The sequence below is a fragment of the Sphaerodactylus townsendi genome, linkage group LG01 (genome assembly GCF_021028975.2).
Source record: "Sphaerodactylus townsendi isolate TG3544 linkage group LG01, MPM_Stown_v2.3, whole genome shotgun sequence".
Taxonomy (NCBI): Eukaryota; Metazoa; Chordata; class Lepidosauria; order Squamata; family Sphaerodactylidae; genus Sphaerodactylus; species Sphaerodactylus townsendi.
Window position 1 is genome coordinate 57,702,988 of NC_059425.1, and position 23,486 is coordinate 57,726,473.

Genomic DNA, 23,486 nt, shown 5'->3' on the forward strand with positions numbered 1-23,486 from the left:
ATCTCAGTCCATAAACATATTGCTTGTTCATGTTTTTATCATGTGTATAGGTTTTCAGTCTTCATTGTTTTTCAGAAATGTTACTAAATTAAGAGTACACAAAAATAGGCAAGTTCTGACCTGGATGGCCCAAGCTAGCCCAGTTTTATTGGATCTTAGATTAACAACAGAATTTATAATTTCAAGATATTCCCTTATATTAGTCTAGTGTGTTAATTTGAAGTAGGATTGCCAGACCCCTGCTGCCGGGGGTGAAGAGCCACTACTTTGAGCTTCTTCTGCTTGGTGCTGTCCAGCTGGCCTGCTAGACCAGCTGTCCAGATGTCCAGGCATAAAATGAGGCCTAGGCCAGCACCATGATGTTACATTCAGAAGTGACATCATCCTATAACCAGTAATGAGAGAGATACTCTGGTATTTTCTGTTTTTTGTGCAAAACTCTATGGCAAGAATAGTCTATATCAGAGTTTTATCCAAATAACAGAGCATCTCCCTTTGTTGTTGGCTGAGCACACAGGGGTCTCTGGCTACAGTTGTTTGCTGAGATCAGTCAGAGAGTATAGACAGCTTACTTTCACTTCTGGGGAAAACAGTCCAAACAAGGGGAATACGTTGAGCAAAAGCAGATCAATCAATCCACTCTGGGTCCACAAAGCCAAATCTTCAGTCCAAGAGCAGGCACTACAGAAACAGTTATTTTCACAAAGTTGCTCCTGCAATGCTTGCTGTTTTCAGCTACCTCTTATCAGCCTGCGTTCTTGCTTAGTCTGAGTTCTGTGCTGACTTACAGCCATCCCTTCTGTGTCTCTGGGCCTCCAACCGGATGCTGCATCATTTAGCATGCAGAGCCTGATGGCCCTGCTGTCTGAACTGCCTCACAGAACCGGGGAACCAACTGCCCTGTCCTCTTGTTCTTGGCTTGGGCCAGCACTGACCTCCACCTGTGTGACTGCTGGCTGCTCACAGGATTCAACCAACTGTGGCTCTGGAGATTCAGCCAGCATTCATTCTGATGGAGCTGGATCATCATGCCAGTATTCTTCATCTGATATTGCTTCCAGAAATGACACTATTGTGCTGGCAACATCAAGAGCCCCATGCGGATAGGGCGGGATATAAATTTGAAATAAAAAAATATATATCTAGACCTTATTTTGTACCCCTGCCAGCCAGCTCTTTGGCCCCAGAAGGGGTCTGGCAACCTTACTTCAAATTCACAAAACTAAATATAACTTCCCTAAAGTTGCATGTTTAAGTAAACAGTTCAGCTAGTTGAGAGTGGTTACATAAAGCTGTTGGAGTTGCTTCTTATATTAAAAGCTGCTTAGAACATAAGAACAAGCCAGCTGGATCAGACAAGAGTTTATCTAGTCCAGCTCTCTGCTACTCGCAGTGGCCCACCAGATGCCTTTGGGAGCTCACATGCAGGATGTGAAAGCAATGGCCTTCTGTGGCTGTTGCTCCCGAGCACCTGGACTGTTAAGGCATTTGCAATCTCAGATCAAAGAGGATCAAGATTGGTAGCCATAGATCGACTTCTCCTCCATAAATCTATCCAAGCCCCTTTTAAAGCTATCCAGGTTAGTGGCCATCACCACCTCCTGTGGCAGCATATTCCAAACACCAATCACACGTTGCGTGAAGAAGTGTTATATAAAGCAGTGTCCTAATTATTATTTTATTAGTCCTAATTCTTCCCCCCAGCATTTTCAATGAATGCCCCCTGGTTCTAGTATTGTGAGAAAGAGAGAAAAATTTCTCTCTGTCAACATTTTCTACCCCATGCATAATTTTATAGACTTCAATCATATCCCCCCTCAGACGTCTCCTCTCCAAACTAAAGAATCCCAAACGCTGCAGCCTCTCCTCATAAGGAAGGTGCTCCAGTCCCTCAATCATCCTCGTTGCCCTTCTCTGCACTTTTTCTATCTCCTCAATATCCTTTTTGAGATGTGGTGACCAGAACTGAACACAGTACTCCAAGTGCGGTCACACCACTGCTTTATATAAGGGCATGACAATCTTTGCAGTTTTATTCTCAATTCCTTTCCTAATTATCCCCAGCATAGAGTTGGCCTTTTTCACAGCTGCCATGCATTGAGTTGATATTCCCATGGAACTATCAACTAAGATGCCCAAATCCCTTTCCTGGTCTGTGACTGATAGCACTGACCCCTGTAGCGTGCTTGAAGTACTTTTAATTCTTCTGGTCTTCATCATTTTGGAACACAGAAAAACATTACACTTGGAAGAAGCTATGCAAGTTGGCCCTGGTTTGTATTTGGATGGGAGACCACGAAAGAACTCCAGGGTTGCTAAGCAGAGGAAGGCAATGGCAAATCACCTCTGTTAGTCTCTTGGCATGAAAACAGTCACTTGTGACTTGATGATACTTTACACAGAGAAGTATAGGTGAGAACAGATGAAATGACCTGAAATCTGCTATGTTTTCTGACCATACTTTTGCTCTTCCAGATACTGAGACATCATGCAGCAAAACAAACATACTACTGTGTGCAGAAAATTGTGTGTGTGTGTAGGGGAGGGGGAACCTGGACTTTTTTTAAAAGGACTTTGGGCCACTTACCAGAAAAGCAACTGGGCTTTTTTCAGATGTACACCTTACAAGAAAACAGGCTCTATCTGTGATGGGAAGGAGGCAAAGAGTTATAGCTACTTCACACAGGCCCTTTCTGCACAGGCACCAAGGGGGGGTGCGTCGGCATAATTTATGCCGGCGCACCCCCACGGGACCGTTTGCATGGACGGTCCTGCTGGAAGCGGCGGCAGCACAGCCTTCACACAGGCTGCACCGCTCCCAAACGCTCCTTACCTCCGGTTGCCTTCTTTCACATTGTGGAGGCCAGGGGACACGCCCCACCTTGCCAGAGCGACGACGCTGGAGAATGAGGCCAGGGGGCGTGTCTCCTTGCCTGCACAATGCGACGGAAAACAACCGGAGGTAAGGAGCGTTTGGGAGGGCTGGGAGAGAAACGCCGGTGTGGGAACGGATCAGAATGTGTATAAAAATTGTATTTAATCAAGAAATATGGAAAATCCAAATGAACCAAAGAAGCAAAGAATCAAAATGGGAGCTTCTGTGTAAGTGACCCAAAGCCTGCATTTTTGCAGTAGGTCAAAGCTTGTCAGTGATTATGCGGGCAAGCAAGATAACATCTTTAGGATCTTGGCACTGAGGGCCTACGTGACAGCAGATGCATTTTATTACTCTGTTTTTGGGTTAGAAATGAATGTGATTAGTTAAATCAATAAGTGTTTTTTATATAGTTAAATGAACACAGAAATGATAACGAGTAATTCATATTTACATGTATTAGTATTTTACTATAATTCTATTGTCTTAGAATCATTGTATAATTGTTAGAATCATTTCATGCTGGTAAAGGGAAGTTTTATGATCTAAAAGTATGTAGAGTCAGAACTGCATTGCCTAAGGACATCTCTCTCTGGGAGCCAAACTTAGCAAAACGGGTTTTTCTTGAAGACAGCAAGCTAGTTTTATGGCTATCCTTTGTATATGCATAGAGGCCATAAGCTAACAGCATGTAACGTTTGAGTAACAGAAGGAATGTGAACACGTAGCAGAATAAGAGGTTGCCTTCATGTGACCAGGAGACAGATCTGACCAATTAGATTTTGACCATACATGCTTGTAGCACGTGAAAGGGGTATGGGTTAATACGTGAAACGTAAGGGGAGGACTGTGTGACGTCTGTACTCTCTGTAACTTTAAAGACTGGGGTCTTTCGTATAGAGGGCGTGTCTCTTTCGAGAGCCACCCGGGAGGGTTAATCTCCTGTAACGATCTAAATTCTGTGTCTCTCACTTGAGAGCACCGAGGGCGTGTCTCTCCCTCGGGAGAGGTCACATTCTGTAACTGATCTAAATTCTGCTAAGTAAAAACTGTCTGTTTGTTTCTAATGTCAGATGTCTGTTGCTTTTATTTCTAACTAAGTTTTTCTTAAAACTAACTCAGCTGTGTAGGACCAGAGACGCAGTTCTGGCCCCACACCGGCTTCCACCCGGTGCCGTTCGCATGGCACCGAATGGAAGCCGGCGTTTCCAAAATACCTTGCTCCCTGAGCGAGATGAAAAAACACCATTTGGGCGGGCGCCAGGCGCCACTGCAGCAATTTGGCAGCGGCGCTTGTGCGAGCAGTCCCTGCCAAAACGCTGTTTTACTGGCCCGCCGCCGCCACTTTTGGCCCATGCAGAAAGGGCCTTAGTTGCTGGTAGCTCCCTTCTCTCTCTTCAGCTAGAAACCATCTTCATTCCCCTGCCTTGTTTTTCCAGATATTACCTGATACCTTCATGGAACAGGGACTACAGCATAAAAGAAGAGCCTCTGCTTTGCATGTGGAATGTCTCAGGTTCAATCCTTGACCTCTCCACTTAAAAGGATCACACAGTAGGTGATGTAAAAGATCACAGTCTGCTGCCTGTCTGAGTACTATTCAGGGATCTAGGAGGCAGAAACAAGATGCCATCACCAGTTTTTGCTTAATAGAGGATTCAGTCACTTTATGTTAGTAATGGGGCTGTAGCTCAATGGTAGAGCATCTGGTTTATATGCAAACAATCCCACATTCTATTCCATGTCCATTAAAAGGATCAGGTAAGCTCAGGAGATGTGAAAGTCTTGTAGAAAGCCATTGCTTCTCTGAGAATGCAATATTTATCTTGATAAACCAGATAGTAGAAGGCAACTTCATGTGTTTATGTGATGGCTACTAACTTTTATCAAGCAATGGTTCAATTTTAAAATCTTATTTTAAAACTTGTAGAAAATTCTAAACATTAAATAATTAGGCAAAACAAGACATTATGAATTCTGTATAAAGAGCTCCAAGCATTTCTTTCTAAATTGCCAGTACCCTACTCAGTCTAGAATTGTGTGTATGTGTTTGGGGAGATAGAGGTTTAAGCCTTCCCTCATTACCATTTTCCTGACCCCCAAACAATCCTGTAGGACTGAATTTGCTGCATTGGACAAACACATGGGTCCTCACACAGATATAGTGCCTGTTAATTTGCCCCAAAGGATTTTTTCCAGAATATACTCTAGGCCACATTCTGCCTCAAGAAGAGAAATATGAGTGATTTTGCTGTTTCAAGCAGGGGTGGACAGGAATTTATCGAGGAAATTAAACAGGCAGCCATCCTTTTAAAAATATATCGTTCTTCACGTATTTTCAGCTCTCCTATATGAACAATTTTCCACTTGAGGATTCTTCTTCCAAGCATGACACAGAGGTTCTGTGGCTGAATAACTCTGGCATGATAATGTTAACAATTTTTAAATATGGGCTTAATATCCGACTTTGTCATCTTCCCTGGCTTTAATATTTTTATAAAGAACACTTTGCTAGCCCAGTTCAAATTTGGGTGTATAATGGAAGTGACTGACTGTTTAATCTTCTATGTTCTCAAGAGACGATTTTAATTATTGTGTTAATCTCCAGCACTTTTACTGGCAGTGGCAAGGCAAGAGCAACTGAAGTCTTAGGCTGATTATGCACAAGGTGTTGGCTGCATGATGGCGGGGAATGTCTGTTGTGGCAAGATTTCTTGTACTGACATATTTTCTCAAGTCCCGCTTTCACTTTCCATTCTCTCCATGGCAAGCAAGACCACTTCTAGCACAATTTTAATTTGCTTCGCTGCCAGATACATATTTGCCAGTGAACAGAGCTTTGCCCCAGACATCTTCCCTACACCCACAATTATTCCCACTCCCTCGCATTTCCATCCACACCTTCTCCCCGCTCCCATATTGCTAGCTTCTTCAAGTCATGGAAAAGAAGATAACTCGCACCAACCTCTAATTCTCATATTGATATATAAAGATATCTATATAATACTAAAAAGAGAGTGCTTGGAAATAACAAGCTTCTCTGTCTTGTGGTGGTGGCGGTGGCAGCAGCAGCAGCAGCAGCAGCAGCAGCAGCAGCAGCAGCAGCAGCAGAAAGTGTGTGTTTGTGGAGGGCAGGGTGAGAATATCAGCTCTAGGATGGTCTCCCTCTTTTGCACCCTGTGATCCAGAAAATGGCTTTGCTTCTTTCATTTGGGAGGGGTATTATTTTTGAAACAGTAATATCGATATAAGTGCAGCTTAAAGGGCTAAGCCAGCAATCTTGAGTACTGCATGTAATGAGATCTGTGTCTTTAAGGATTACTTGATGGGTGGAGTTAGGGGAACCAGGTCTGCAGAAAAACTTCGTGGCAGGAGTGAGTGCCTCCTACACGTATAAATAGAGAATGCAAGGTGAGCCCATTACAAGCCCACTGTGCAGAGAAGAGCTCCGAAGTAAGTGTTCTATGCATAATGGGCCTTAGCTTTCATTCCTGATTGGCGATGTGGGCCAGAATGACCTGTGCCACAACTTGAAGCAACAGCATCAATAGGATAATTCATGTGGTTTTCCTGAATGCATTCCCCAGCCATTCCATACACCAGCAGAAGTCTAGGTCCACAGCAATTTATCTTTGCTGATCAGAAAGTACACATAGTATATTTAGGAAACTGGGATGAGTAACATTTCTGGAGCCATTTCCAGTGTTGACCCTACATCTTACATTGATAGGTGCTGAATGGAAACCTAAAGTCAAAAAAGCCCACTGAAATAATAGTAAATTAAATTAGAGAGCAAGTTTTTTCTATAAAACAATCTTTAACAAACTACCAAAATGAACTTCTGCCAAATGTCTTGTGGAATAGTGATGTCACCCAGCCTAGTTTTATTTTATCATTATTATTTTTTTGCAGGGGGGAAGGCAGGGGGACTGTAAGATCATTGTGGAAAGAAGTTAGTGGTCTAATCTCACCAAATCTTGAAAGCGAGGCAGGGTCAGTACTTGGAAGGGAGACTGCTAAGGAAGACTCTACAAAGGAAGGTAATGGCAAACCACCTCCTCGCTTGCCTGGAATGCAACTTGCTGGGCCACCATATGTTTGCTGAGATTTTACTTTTACACACACACACACACACACACACACACACACACACACACACACACAAACGAGTGACCTCAAAACTGCATCTCTTAAACTTCTCTCGTACCTATGCTCTGCAGGAAAAAAATGAGTCCACCCCCACCCCCATCTCATGTACAAAGAGAAGCCAAATTATCTATTATGCACACAGATTTTTCATAGCATTTTTGCAGGATGGGAGAAACAAGTTTCCTCTGAGGTGGAGACAGGGGGTCTGTGAAAGGAACTCAGGTTTATTGAAGTGAGTGAGAAGAAGAGTTGGATTTATATCTCCCTTTTCTCTCCTATAGGAGACTCAAAGGGGATTACAAACTCCTAACCCTTCCCCCCTCACAACAAACACCCTGTGAGGTAGGTGGGGTAAGAGAGCTCAGAAGAACTGTGACTAGCCCAAGGTCACCCAGCTGGCATGTGTTGGAATTCCCCAGATAAGCATCCACAATCTGAATTCCCCAGATAAGCCTCTGCAGCTCAGACAGCAGAGGGGGGAATCAAACCTGGTTCCTCCATATTAGAGTATACTTGCTCTTAACCACTATGCCACTGCTGCTTAGTGATTAATTAGTGAGGCTAATTAACTTCAAAAAGGCGTAATGGCTGAAAGATTTAATAAGTACAATCAATATACGGTAGTTTTTATTATACACAGCCAAATAAAAAGAATATGAATTACCTTTGAGAATGTGGCTTAGATCTAGCAGAGCATTTGACAATTGTACCTTTAGCACACTGAATATTTGCAAAATACAAACCTTATATGTGCCAATAAAAGTATTCTATAATGTATTGTATCAATATTTATATTAACGTTCTGTACATAAGACTGGTACTAACCCCAGGTTTCCTCTTGAGCTTGACTACGTGCATAAAACAATGTGTGACCTTATGGTGCAAATGTGTATGTTATTCTTATTGTTATATAAGAAGAAAACAGTTCTCATCTTGGAGTTGTAAATGTTGCTTGGTCGTACAGATTGCATAACCACTGCTTTGCCAGAGCACATCCTGCCTAATCCAGAATTCTGCCTCTAAGTCTGTGGAAGTGTGAAGTGTGAAGGTGAGGCCATTCTTTGTTCTTTGCCACCTGCAGATGATAATCAATATTTTGAACAGGAGTGAAAAGCTGTTGCTACAGTGTTAAAAGTGGTTAAAAGTGTTGTGCAGCCTTGAATTCTGAATTAAAAAGCATGCAACGCATGTTAACACTTACAAGGAAGCCTGCCTAACATTGTTTTGGTGACCCATGCCTAAAGAAGACTAGTTAAATACTGCAGTCTATAAAGAATATGTTTGCCTGGGTCTCTGAAATGTAGTGGCTATGCTGTCTTAATGAACAGCACATTCATTCCCAAGCAGAAAATCCCTTCTTGGTGTCACGCTAAGGCAGCCTATGCATACTCACTTAAAAGTAAGTCCCACTGAAGTCAACAGAGTCTAATTTGCAAGTGAACATGTACAGGGTTTGGCTGCACTAGAAGAAGACAGACCATTCATGGCTCCACCTTTTGGATGTGCACCATTGCAAAACCAAACTCAGCATCACTTAAAAACATGTTTTAACCTTTTCCAAATCTGACTTCAAATTAGTAACATGGTATACTAACACAGAAGATTATTAACGCAGTATCCAACGCAGAATATTAACATGTAAACATAAATTAAGAAATGTCAACATCTGTAGAGCAGTACAGCTGTTTATCAAATAGCACCTTATTTACTTTGTTCCTTAGAAATTCATGGGAGCCATTGAGAAAAGAGCCAACCTATTTTTATGGTGACACTTCGATTGTGGTACCTGCATATTTATCTAATGCCTACCATCTTGAGTTTTCACCACCAGATAAAACCATTCTGTTTGCCAAAGCCTTTAGTGACAGATTATAATTTGGGCTTGTTTTTCATCCTCATACTTTGAATGAAAAATTCAAACGCTTATTATTGGAGGTGTTATTGTGTAGTTATTTCACTGCTGGTAGAGGTTATTAATCATGTTCAGTTGGATAGGCTGGTTGAGACAAGGCCTTTCTTTCAGGGCTGTTTTTTCCTCCCATTCTTTTTATGTAAGTCACCTTGCAAACTATGTAAAGAACCATGGGAATGTCTGGAGTAAATAAAGAAGTAACTATCTGCACAATCCTGCTCTTGTTGCTGTCCTTTGGTCACATCAGAATGTGTTGGGATGACAGAAACTGGGTTTCACAGCTGCAGATTATTGTGTTAATACAAGGGTGCTACCCCATTGGCATAGTGTCAGTTGCTCTGGAAGAATGGCACATTTGTTGACAGAGAAGGGCAATTTCCTCCAACTTCCCCCTCCCACTTTTTGTAATGTTGACCTCCATATTTTATTTATAAGTACTTTGTGGCACCAGGACTCAGCTCACAATCGTTTAATTCCTGGTTTGAATTAACAAATGTTCATTTCATTGCCTTCTCTCTGGGCTATTCCACATGCACAACTTATGACTGATTGCATTTAAATTGGCTTGGGAAAATTATTCTGCAGGCATGCCCTTTCCTCTGAATCGCTTCTGTTGGGGAGTCAGAGTATTTTTTTTCTGTACATGGCCAAATAATCAGAAATACTGATGGCATCACAGTGCTGTCATAGCAGCAACTCCCCACTTTTAAATTTTTAGCACAGGGAGTCTAGTGCTACTGCGCAGAAATGCTAGAGACCGTTTCTCCTCCATCAAAACTGTTGCCACTGGCAATTCTCTGTTTATTAATTGGATAATCAGTGCCCATGTGGAAGTGTCGGAAAAGAGAATGCTCAACAAAATGGCTCCCAACTCTGCATTAACTGAAGCTATGTGAAGCAAAACTCTTTCAACAGCTACCCAACCACATTTTTTTGTTCTTGCCTTTAAAGGACAAGTTTAGCAATAGACCACCAAGGGAAACAGAGCTTTGCCCCAGACATCTTCCTATGCCCACAACATGTGGGAGAATCAGAGAACACAACACTAAAGAAATTGGTTCCTGAGCAGTTGTTTACAGGTGCTATTTTAAATAGTGTGAAGGATTGGCATCTCCTCTCTCCACTCTGAAGATGAATTATTCTTTTTTTTTAAAAAAATGGCATTAACCTATTACTATACTGCTGAAACACTGAAGCAACTGACTTAGCAGGTTCTCTGAATTTCCAGTTTTCATTCTTAACCTCCCCCCCCCCCCGCTCCCGTAAACCTCTAGCGCTTCCTCACAGAGATACATATTTTTCCTTACATCTACATGAGGGGAAAATGGCATGGGAAAAGCCCCCCCACAGACACACCTTGCCATGGCCCCACCATCCCAAATGAGGGAGGGAGAGGCAGCCTGCCTGCTCCACTCCAGCCTTGCCCCCCAAAGCAGGGAGGGAGGGAGAAGAAGACTGGTCAGCTCTTTCCAAATCCCACACATAGCTTGGGTGAGCTGGAAGCCTCCTCTGTGTAGGTCGTTGCTTTCACAGTTGAAGATGACATGATAAGGACATAGTTATCATGGGTTCAAGCTTCCAGTGGTGGTGAACCTTTGGCACTCCAGATGTTATGGACTACAATTCCCATCAGCCCCTGCCAGCATGGCCAATACCACAGCTTTAGACACTTACAGGAAAAGGACATACAAAAGAAACAAGTCATGGAGGACAAAGAAAAAAGCTATGAATAATATAGCCAGCAAATGGGATGTGTATGTGTGTGCATCATCATGTGAGTTATGATGTCACTTCTGGAAACACCTGAAAGTGACACTGGGTCACTCTGGAGGTAGCACCTTAGAGAACAACAAGATCTTTGTAGTAGAAGCTTTTGATAGTCAAAGCTTTTTTCATCAGATACCCTGAGAGAGAGAGAGAGAAAGAGAGAGAGAGAGAGAGAGAGAGAGAGAGAGAGAGAGAGAGATCAGGGTATCTGTATATATGTATATATATATATATACACACACACACACATACACACACACACACACACACACACACACACACACACACATATATATATATATATATATATATATATATATATATATATATATATATATATATATATATATATATATACATATACATATACATACATATATATACACACACACACACACTCACTCACTCACTCACACACACACACACACACACACACACTTTATCTAATATTGTTGAACTGGACACATGTCAGTTTTCTACAAAAAGTTCCACCCTCAGTCTTAGACTGGAGAATCTTCATGCTTTACTCAGCCTGGTGACTTCTGTATCTATCTCCTGGTAACAGGAATTAGTATTCGCTTTCATCACCAGATCCACTGAACATTTAAAAGCAGCTTTAGAAAGTGCAGAGAGTGATAAATTGGCAGCAGTAAAAGTATCAATAGTCATCTCTGCAAGGATACTTTTCATATTCCCAAACTAATATATTCTGCTGTTATAGCTCTAGTTTTATAATTACTAATTTACCCGGTATCTGCAGAGGAAACTGGAATAAATTCCTTTGGCATGTTATGCCTTGAATAAATCACATCTAAAGTTATCAATTTCCTGTCATAAATCTGAAAGAAGCAATAATGCCGTTTGATGCATAGACAAGGACAGCAGTAAAGCATCCTTCTTCTGTTTGGCTGATGATCCAAAATGCATGAATTGTAAAGCAGCAAACAGTAAGCATCACTTGTCCTGTGCCATGCTGCCGTTAGCTACAAACACACAGCCATTACTCAGCTTAAATAGGTTGTTTGTTGTGCTCACTCATGAAGTTACCAGATGGACTCCATTTCAGACATTCTGGTTGTGAGAGCTCTGATCCATTGGCCCCCTCTGCCCACAGAGTAGTGCAAGAACACAAAAATACAATGGTTGCTTAAGGATTATTCTGTAAGGTAGCTTTTTGTGATCTGAATTCAGAACTAGTGCCTCAAAAGTGCAAAAAATATAATTAGAAAACTGTTTTCAGAATAAATTGCATAAATGCTGTCCCACACAGCTCAGAGTCACACAATTCTACAATTAGGGTTGCCAACAAGCCCTAATTGTCCACACAGTAATAGTAAGTTCTGATTAGTACTGGCCTGTGAATCAGTAAAATCCCAATTTAGGCAGAATCCTGCCAAATTGCCCAAAACATGCTAGGTTTTGTCTTTCTACCCCTGACTTAGAAAGAAGCTATGATTGCTCTTTCTCTGTTATCATTCCAGCCAGCTTGCAAGACAGCTTTGTTTCAAATGGTATTTGACTTAATATTGATTGCAGAATTGGTTGTTCTTGTATTTGTGTTCTATGGTCTACTTTTATGGTGATTTAAAAAATCTCTTTAATATTAACATTGATCTAGTGCAAGCCACTTTGGACCTTTAAGAGAAGAAAGGTACAAATATTTTCTAAACAATTGTATTAAGTAAATCTATTCTATGTTGCATATTTCTTAACTTAGAAATATTACTGTCTGCTTACCACCAAATTTCTCTCAGCATGGTCCCAGACAAGATATCATTATGGCAGATCACATAAGTAAGCTTTCCTAGTTCAGACTTGTTGGGGGGAAAGTTATGTGATGCTCTCCCTAGTCAAGGCCATGTTGCCTGAGCTATGCCATGAGCTTCCCTGAAGTGGAGGACCTGTAAGGCCTCAGACTGAAGAGAGAAGGGAGGATGTAGCATCTTGTTCCTGCCCCTTTTCCATATCTTCTGCTCCTACACACTAACTGTGCAAGGATCCTTCATCCTCTCTGGCTGGCTGCAGATCCTCCTTAAGTTGACCACTCTTCCAATTCCCTCCTCTGGCCTGCTCCTCCACTCCACATTAGAGGCTCTACTCCTTAACCAAGTTGAAGAGTCTTGAAGCCCTGTGTCTGCTGCAGTGGCCTTCTGGTCTACTCCTTTACCCCAAGCAGGGCGTGACTGGTGCCATCTGGCTATCATACTCTGTTACTGAACCCAGAGACTGCAGCCCTGCCTTGCCTGTTCTGAGCACATCCCCACCTGGCCTGTTGTGTATGGTTGTGTATGGCTTGTCTCAACCAAGGATGGGTGGCTCCCATCACCAGACAAATGAAATATACACATGCCAGGAGAAGAGGGCTACTTTGCAAAAAGAAAAACGGCATCTGTTGGGAGGGGGAGCTATGTGCAAAACCTTGGGCAAGCTTTAACTAAATCTAGTGCTTATGAAATAGCCATCTTATGGTTCTACCAGTTGCCCAGGTGGTAATTTAGAATGTCACTGGAAGGACTTCAAAATTTTCTACTGTAACATACAAAATGAAACTGCCTATGCATGATCAAACATTCTCACCATGGTTTTCCAAAGAAGAAGAATGTGCTACTGAATCACAGCAACTCACGGTGACTCCATCCAAGGGGCTTTCCAGGCAAGAGGTGGTTTGCTATTGCCTTACTCTGCATATCAATCCTAGTCTTCCGTAGTGCTGTCCCATCCAAGTACTGACCATGGCCAGCTCCCATGTTCTGATGAGCCCAGGCTCAGCTGGACTTTTAGAGCTGCTTCCTTAGCTCTATGTTAAATAGAGACTGGGAGAAAAAACTGCAGATGAAAATAACCCCAGACTGTGGTAAATCAAGAGAGGGTTTAGAATCATTATGGCCTTCTTGAATTAATCCCAGGGGCAACAGGGAGCCAGTGCAGAATTGTTGAGCCGTCTACTGATTCTCTGTCAGAAAATTAATCATATTAGCTTATCATTTGTACTGAAAGCATTATTTATTTATTGTATTGAAAGCATTATTTATTTATTTAGATATTCAGACCCTGCTTTTCTCCCTGTAACACTGTTCTCTGCTCCTTCCTTTCATCCTGGATTTATTTATTTTATGTACTTGATTTTACCCTGATATATGTCGAAACAACCACCTGAGGTAAGTTGGGTTGAGAAAGGCTGATTTGCCCCAGGTCAAGTGTCATGGCAAAGTGGGGGTTTGAACTGCATAGATCCTAGTCTGATACTCTAAACACTACATCATACTGGCTCTTACATTTTTTTGAAGTTACATTTTTAAAAACCATAATAAATACATTGTATACATTAAACTGAAAGATGAGGTAAGTGTAGATTTTTAATGAAGCAATTGCTCTGGACTAGGCATCTCAGCATGCCCTCGATATACTACAAGTTCTATTTTAAAGCTTCCCCAAGCTCACCCTGCCTGTTCTCACACTATTACCAAGCTTTCAGTTATGTAATAAATAACACCACCTTTGAAAGGCTGAAGCAATTACAAACCAAATCTTAGCTAGAAAACTGTTTTAAAGCTGCTTCAAGCAAAAGTACTTGAGATATTGCCAGTTGATAAGATCTTCAGTGCTAAAGATCATAATTATCCATAGCCATGATAAACATCCCAAGTATGCTTGGCAAATGGTAATACCAATTTATACACATTCAACCTGTATGCTTTTAACTTCAAATAGAATGCATAGTGCTTTTTCCACTGAACATTTTAATACTTACGGCTACTTTTGATACTCATGTGTCCTCTGAAAGGCCCCATCAATGAATATGTGGGGATCATGACTTACTGGGACCCTAGAAGGGAAAAAAAAGATGAATTATGAACAGGAAATGTTAATAATTGTGTGTATGTATAGCAAGGGAATTCATAAATATCTGCTTAGTAAGCTATGCAGGTATCTGTTGTGAATTAAGAAAATAATTGCACATTTAGCCTCAATGAAAGGGACAAGACATTATCTCTAGACCTGTTGGCAACCACAGCTATAAAAGGGGATCTACCTGAAATCCAGCCCTCGAAGTGGAAGGTGAGAAAAACCGTATGGCTGAAGAGTCTCAAAAGGATTAATGATCTGCACTACATTTTATATCAGCCTATCTGAGAATCCCAGCACTTTACGACTCACAAACTGTGCAGATATAAAGACTGTGACCATTTTTCTACCATGAACACATATAGGATGCTTATGAAATCCTATGAGAGAGCCATGAAGATGGCAAATAAATCCTCCATTGTCTCCTCCATCGCAGCTGCTAGATCACACCCGGCGCAATTATTACTGTAATTCGAACGTTAACGACTTCATCTATTGGTCCCAAAAATAATGAATTAACATTGAGCTGTGAGGCATTTGTGAGCTTTTTTGCAGACAAAATCTTGTCTCTCCACCAGGCTCTTCTCGCCACAATTGATACAATAAAGGAACTGGAGGCCCCTTGCCCATATTTTGGTCCTAGTTTTGACCATTTCAACTTGCTTACTCCCTCTGAGGTGGACAGGCTTCTGTTAGCTGTGAGATCTATCACTTGTCTTTTTGACCCGTGCCCCTCCTGGCTAGTGGAAGCTTGGAGGGAGGAGCTACGGAGCCACATGTCAGCAGAGGTAATTTAACGCAATGGTAGAACTTGTGGCAAGGAGAGAGTAGTGTAGTCTTCTTGCACACAACAGGAACCTTCTTCACTCATGGAAATAAACATTCTTCAAACATGTTCTTCTTTTCATAGGAAGGCTTTTACTTAATAAGTTGCAATAATATACAGGACTACAAATATAAACTACTCTAATTATACAGAACACTTCAAATCTATATACAGCACACAATGGCTCTCTTGAACAAACAGCCTTCTCAGGTCAGCTGAAAGAGGCAGTGGTTCGCCTCCTACTTAAAAGACCAAATTTAGATCCTCAGGACGTGGCCAATTACTGCCCATTATTGAACCTTCTGTTCCTAGGTTAGGTAATTGGGAGTGCGGTGGCAGGTCAGCTTCAGATGTTTCTGGAAGATACCAAAGTGTTGAACCCCTTCCAGCGGTGTTTGGAGGTTGTGGCTGGTTGGTTAAGAACTAGCAGGTTGAAACTAAATCCAGCAAAGACGGTCCTGTGGATAGGTCATGGGGAGATGCCGGCCAATTTTACTGTGCCTGCACTGGATGATGAGGCCTTACATTTGGCCTCATTGGTGACCAGTCCGGGGGTGATCCTGGTCTTGGGGGTTTCCCTAGAGGCCCAGGTCACCAAAACAGCCCAGACTGCATTTTACCATCTTCGCCAGGCAAGACAGTTGGCTCCCTATCTCTTTTGTTCTGATCTGGCCACAAGTGATCCATGCAGCAGCACCTACAGATTAGATTATTGTAACTCGCTCTATGCTGGCTTGACCTTGAACCTAATCCAGAAGTTGAAACTTGTTTAGCTTGCAGCCTCAAGGCAAGCCTTGAGTAGGGACCACATAACAACTGTCCTCTTCCATCTCCACTGGCTGCCTATCGAGTACCGGGCTATCTTCAGGGTATTGGTTCTGACCTTTAAGGCCATGAGTGGTCTTGGATCCAAATACCTTAGGGACCGCCTCTCCCCATACTACCCTAGTAGGTCCCTCCATTCTTTGGAGAGGAACCTCCTGGAAATCCCTGGCCCGAAAACTATCTGGCTCGACAGGGGCCTTTTCGATCCTGGCCCCAACTGGTTAAATATGTTCCCGACTGAGATCAGGGCCCTGCGGGACTTGAGTAGTTTCTGCAGGGCCTATAAAATACAGCTATTCCGCCACACTTTCCCTGAGGCCAGCCAGCATATTAAATTCTGTAAGTCGCCATCTGGAGTTAGGTCTTTTAGATATGATTGTTTAACTGTTTTAAAATATTTATTATGATTTTATTGTGTTTGTTTTAAAATGTTGTTGCCACCCTGAGCCTCTTGGGGAAGGGCGGGTATAAATTTAAAAATAAATAAATAAATAAATAAAATATAAGGTTGCCAGCCTCATAGTAGTTCTCCAGGAATTATGACTCATCTCCAGAATACAGAGATCAGTTCTCATGGAGGAAATAGCAGTTTTAGCAGCAGTGGTGTAGTGGCTAGGAGCAATGGCTAAGAGCAGGTGCACTCTGATCTGGAGGAACCAGGTTTGATTCTCCGCTCTGCCGCCTGAACTGTGGAGGCTTATCTGGGGAATCCAGATTAGCCTGTACACTCCCACACACACCAGCTGGGTGACTTTGGGCTAGTCACAGCTTTTTGGAGCTCGCTCAGCCCCACCCACCTCACAGGGTGTTTGTTGTGAGGAGGGAAGGGCAAGGAGATTGTAAGCCCCTTTGAGTCTCCTGCAGGAGAGAAAGGGGAGATATAAATCCAAACTCCTCCTCCTCCTCCTCCTCCTCCTCCTCCTCCTCCTCCTCCTCCTCCTCCTCCTCCTCCTCCTCCTCCTCTTCTTCTTCTTCTTCTTCTTCTTCTTCTTCTTCTTCTTCTTCTTCTTCTTCTTCTTCTTCTTCTTCTTCTTCTTCTTCTTCTTCTTCTTCTTCTTCTTCTTCTTCTCAGAAGGGGGACTTTATGATATACTATAGTCTAGGAGCCAGTGTGGTGTAGTAGTTTTTTCAGACTAGGGACCTGGGAAGCCCACATATGAATGCTTACTCATGCCATGGAAGTTTGATTGATGACATTGGGCCATTCATACACTCTCAGCCCTGACACAGACTAATATTTGGATGGGAATCCTCTGAGGAATACCAAGGGTCATGACATGGAGGCAGGCAATGGCAAATCTGAAAATCTCATGCCTTGAAAACCCTATGGGGTCTCCATAAGTCAGCTGTGCCTTGATGGCAGAGAGAGAGAGAGAGAGAGAGAGAGAGAGAGAGAGAGAGAGAGAGAGAGAGAGAGAGAGAGAGAGAGAGAGAGAGAGAGAGAATCTAGTGGAAATGGAAATAGAAATCTTAGAGTGACATCACATTCCCCATTGAGTTTCCCCTCCTTCCCAATACTGACCTTTCTTGCCTCTTTCACAAAATGTCCAGGAATATCTCAAGCTAGAGTTGGCAACCATGAATGCACATGAAGCAACCTCATGCTGAATCAGACTGCTGGATAGGCAGCAGCCTTGGCTACAGCCCAGAGATTTCTTCACATCTATCCAGTGCAGAACTATTGCTTACTTTTGATTAAGAAAGTTAGAAAAAAACATACTAGCTCATTGGAGTTGCATATGTCAATAACATCCAAAAGAATGACACTATGTCTACTAGAAGTAAAGGTCAGCTGCCTTGAAATAATTTTGGCATGTATCATGACAAATGTGGACATGTAAAGTGTCAGCCTCCTCTTGTGTAAGCTTATACCACATTTCCGTTTTCAATGGTTACATATTTTTTTATAATTTTGATTAAAATGTCAAAAGCATACTAACTTAATTGTCCATGAACAGCCAAGGAATATCACCTGCCCAGTCCTGTCTTATAACTCCTTTACGGCTGATATGGTTTCCGCATTTGGCCACAGCTAGGTTATGGCACATAATCTGAATTTCTACCCCAAATCTTTCAGGTTATCAAGCTGACTTGAGGTCTGACATGACCCTATTAAGAGCAAGAACTCTCATCAGAGCTCCTGGTCTCCTCTATGGAACCCTACCACGAGCTGTTCTTTCAACTCTAAGGCTCAAGGGCTTGGTCATGCTCTTTTCAAATCTGCAAAGTGCTTCATAATCTTTATCTTGCTCTCTCTTCTCTCTGTCTGCCTGGGCAATGATTGTATATTATTCTACTTTTGGAATGTTAAAATATACCCTCTTAACATTTTTGCCTGCAGTGCACAGGACTTAGACAGCTCTGTACACACTAGGGAGTCCATTCATCAGTGTTTGACCTCCACATGGTGGCAGGACCAGAGAAACTGATTGCTTTTGTCATTGTTAAAGCACCTCTCCAACAAGTGTCCCTGCTGTGGCCTCATTATCAGCTGTGCAGAAAAGTAGAATTAAACACCTATTTCAATGATGGCAACAGTAAATTTTTAAACCTAAAAAGAAGGTAGAGCATTGTTCAAGTGAAACATTTCTGATGGTATTTCTTATTGGGGGGGGGGGGGGCTTGCCTTTATTGCAAATGAGAACAAGAAGAAACACAGTATGAACTGACATGACCTATGATCACCATTCAGACCCTCCAGGAAAAGTAAAGCACTGCATCTTTGCAGTGACAGCCTAAATATTACAAAATTGCAGAATCCATATGTTTACTCAGAAACCAGTCTAATTTTATTCAGTGATGCTTAGTGCTCTTAGGAATGCAGCCTATCACTATCAAAATAATTATTAGTATGACAATAGTGTTTGTGCACAGAGCGGTACTATTGGAAGAGATATTTTGCACCCACCTAAACTGTTCCTATCATGAAAGGTCAGATTGATCTGCATTGTTGCAGAAGACAGGTTTCATCTTTAATGCAATTCTACTTCCAATATGATGTTTCACTTTTCTCCATAGAACTAAATAGCAGCCCAGCTATGGAATCCTTCCCTAGTCAGATTCACTGGGTGTCTACTTCACCATCTCTTATGCACACTAGACAATAACATCTCATTTGAAGGTCATCCCTTTTTAAAGGAGCGGGAAGGAGGAGACATTGTCCTTTCTGCCTCATTAGTACAACTCTGCTGATGGGAAGCGGAAGGTGGGGTGAATTCATTCTTTCCCCCTCCTTGTTGCAACCCTCCTGATCTGCACATTTTTTCACCCATTGGCAAGACCCCAGCATCTTTCTGGTGTCCAAAAAGGAGTATGTCTGTAGAAAAGAAAAGCGGCATGCCTTTCATTGGCAGCTGATTGGATGCAAGTTGCTATTTTTAGTTTGTAGGCCATCGTGGATACTATTTTTTAGCAGAAAGACAAGATAGCAAGAACTTGATAAATAGATATATAAATATAGGAGATTGCAAAGGGTAACTAAAGGATGAAGTTAAGGGTTAATCATCCACCCAGCCATTGACAATAGCTAGATTTAAGTCCAGTAGCACCTTAGAGACCAGCAAAGTTTTTCAGGGTATAAGCTTTGAGAATCAAAACTCCCTTCTTCAGATATGGCTTTTACCATATTCAGCCATATCTGAAGAAGAAAGCATTGATCCTGATCAATTTTAACAGATAATTTGATAAAGGAACCTAAAAAAAACCAAGGTGACCTTCCAGAACACCAGCTTTCTGAAGAAGTTTTGAAAACCTGTCCAAAATGTTAACAGTTTCACTGCTTTTCAAGATTTGTTTTTTGGCAAACACACTCACCAACACAATTAGTTATGGAAGCCTTTTATGCTTCTAAATTGTACTTGTCAAATATTACTACTGTTACTTGACCTTTCTGGAAAGGAGCAGGCAGTAGCTGCTGCTGCACACAGCTGTTTCCTTTTAATTATCCGGTTCCTTTCCTAAACAGTGTCTCCTTACGTTCTCAATCAGATCTCATGTTGTGATTCAAGGCTTACTGGTTCTTAGATGTATTTGTTGTTTAAAGAGCTACAATCACTTATTGGTTAATTGAGGTGATTAACTGATTAATGGCTTGATTGCCATTTAAAAATAGAGCGGCAGTTCATCACACCAAATGGCTGTCATGGTACCATTAGCAGTGTACAGATTCAGTGGAGTTAAGATAAAAGGATAAGATAACTTAAAGCACTTGCGTACTGGGCGGTTAAGGAAGGATAGCAAAATGTTGCAGCTTTTTGCTTGTCAACATATAGAATTTTCTAATCATAGGCCACAGCATTTTACCCTACAGAGTTTATGATACTCTTTGACGAGATTTTCTATGTTGTACTATTTTTTAAACAAGATTCTTTCTCAACAAATATTGTATGTGATTTGCAATACCTATTTATATATTTTCTTTCATAAGGTCTGTACTAAGGACCTGTCCCCCCTTTGGGGAGATTCAAAAGTCTTGAGCGGGGGGGGGGTCTTCTCTAGATCAACAAAGAAACAAGTGAAGATTTGGTTTGTGGATCAGCAGTATTCCTGTCACTGTTTGCTCTGTTATTAACACATAAGGTTTTCCACTGATAATTCTTTTTTTCAATTGGTAAACACACAAATGGAAAATTTTAATCAAAGTACTGACATTCCAGTAGTGCTTTAATGATATCTGAACATATAAGCATCAGCAATGAGCACTGTTCATAACAATTATGGAGCCCTATCAATCTATTAAGTAGTGAGGGAAGGCATTTTGCCCTATGGACTGATGTTTAATAAAGTAACTGGATCCCAGTGCCTGATATAAATAGACTACTAATGAGATTCTAAAACATAGCTCTTGCTTTAGCATGGCAGGTGTGGGCCATAGTCTGACTTTCTCCAGCTATAACCACTCATGCTGAAGTCCCAGAGCTTCAAGGAGGTAGGACTATCTACTGCAGACAGCAGAATGCAATATCTCATGAAGGCAATCATGAACTCATTGTGTAGGAGCTGAAGTTTAGGTGGGAGTTTTAGCAACATATTTGCAAGGCAATCACAGGTAACTCTTTCTTGTGGTGATAATTCAACAAGGTACCACCACCTATTTTTGAGTCATTTCTCCTCAGTACTGTAGGTTGTTGTTATATAAATTTTTCTCTCTTTCTCACAATACTAGTACCAGGGGGCATACATTGAAAATGCTGGGGGGAAGAATAAGGACTAATAAAATGAAACACTTCTTCACGCAGCGTGTGATTGGTGTTTGGAATATGCTGCAACAGGTGATGATAGTCACTAATCTGGATAGCTTTAAAAAGGGCTTGGACAGATTTATGGACGAGAAGTCGATCTATGGCTACCAATCTTGATCCTCTTTGATCTGAGATTGCAAATGCCTTAGCATACCAGGTGCTCGGGAGCAACAGCCACAGAAGGCCATTGCTTTCACATCCTGCATGTGAGCTCCCAAAGGCACCTGGTGGGCCACTGCGAGTAGCAGAGTGCTGGACTAGATGGACTCTGGTCTGATCCAGCAGGGTCTTTCTTATGTTCTTATGTTCTTACTGTGTGGAATAGCAAAATCCACTTGCAAACAATTGTGAAAGTGGATTGAAAGTGCATTATTATGCATGTGCGGAAGGGGCCTATGATCTAGGAGATCCATGTTGGAATCATCACACATGGGATGTCTTGGGATTACCTTAGTCCAATCACACATGGGATGTCTTGGGATTACCTTAGTCCAATCACTTTCCCTCAGTTTAACCTATCTCACAGGACAAATGGAGGAGGGGAGAATGACACTGTAAGTTGCTCTGGCTCTCAACTGGGGAGAAGAATAGGAAACATCTGAATGAATAAATTAGGATTTGGTGGAAGAAAGTTATGTTTTCTGAGCTTTTTAGAGTAAGCATATCCTGGTGACAATTTACAGATTAAAATATGAACAGTCTTGTGTATGTACAATGCCCATATTCTAACAATGAATGTATAACCATTCCACTGTTAACACACGTTGATGAAATCTCTTCTTTGCCTGCTTCTGTTGTACTCATTGACTCTGGCACAGATTGCTCAGCGTTACCTTCACAAGCAAAGTGTTTTGTTAACTAGCATAACAATTTACCTTCTTCCATCTAATCTGACAGTGCATCCAGCTGGAATTACAGCTATGAATGAACAACACAAATCATTTAGAAATATTGATTCTACAAATAGTTGTGTGTGCGGGCAGGAAATTGAAGAAAAGAGGTGAACTCATAATTTGAACCCTTGGGCATGCATTAACAGGCATATACAAATGAATCAACAAATGTATACAAACACCCTTTGAGATTTAACTTTTAGTACAGGGTCAGAGCATATGAGGAAAGCATATATAATATTAAAATATAATTCCTTGAAAAAATAAAACCTGAGTAAACATTTTAATGTTATCAGATAAAGAAAAGGTTTGCCTGACTGCCCAGTATACTTAGGTCTTTCTCTAGCCCTTTGCAGTATTAAAAATTAAGACAAAAGAGGACTAAAAACTAACCAAAAGAAGGAGATGATGAAGGAGATAATGATGATTAAGAAAGTAACATTAGAGCTCTTAAAACAAAAATCCTTCCTTACTCAAAACAAAGATTCCTTCCTTGTCCCCTGAAGAAACAATACTTCTGGGAAAGGAGGAGGGAGAGGAAAGAGGAACACATCCATACTCTTTCTTACCCTCTGCTGCTGTTGAAATTACTAATGTAGTTCAGTCCCAGATTCCAAGGCAAGACACACTGGTTTCTCAGTGTATTCTCAGGAAGTCTGCAAAGGCTATAGGAAGGTGTTAGTGAGCTGTGTGATTATTCCCATAACAACAGGAACCACAAACCTGTCACCCTGGGAGCAATGAACAGTTCAGGGCAAACTGAACCCTGCTTGGAAACCAAACTGCATGGGTCATTTGGGTTCCTTGCCTTTTCCTCAGGGTGTCAACTTCAAGCCTATTTTTTTTGTAAAGTACACACAGAGTTAGGAGGGAGGACATGGTTGTGGGGAAAATGAAGATTTTGCAAACATTACACATATTAGGTAGGAACAACCCAAACCACTTATAATGAAAGAAAAGGCTGAAGTTGTGAGATAAAACAGAGGAGAGGAGAATGATGTAAGCTGCTTTGGTCCTTGTTGTGGAGAAAGGTGGGGTAGAAGTGTGTAAACAGGTCATAAATGTAACTAAAGTTGAGAGGCAGATAAAAGACAAGTTGGTGAATAGTTGAGAAGGAGAAAATGAGGTAGGGAAAGAAGAGAGGATATCAGAG

The 23,486-nt window shown here is 41.6% G+C and overlaps 1 protein-coding gene across 4 annotated transcripts in view; it reads right to left on the reverse strand.

The window, feature by feature from the left end:
* Positions 1-22,998, reverse strand: part of LOC125438790 (spermatogenesis-associated protein 7 homolog) — a 68,556-nt gene extending 45,558 nt beyond the window's left edge. For all 4 annotated transcript variants that reach the window (XM_048507361.1, XM_048507342.1, XM_048507352.1 and 1 more), the window contains exons 1-2: positions 22,903-22,998; positions 14,455-14,529 (exon numbers count right to left, since the gene is read on the reverse strand). In XM_048507361.1, the coding sequence (XP_048363318.1) occupies positions 14,455-14,515 (61 nt within the window). In that variant the 5' untranslated portion in view covers positions 14,516-14,529; positions 22,903-22,998. The remainder of the gene's footprint in view (positions 1-14,454; positions 14,530-22,902) is intronic.
* Positions 22,999-23,486: the final 488 nt, after the last annotated feature.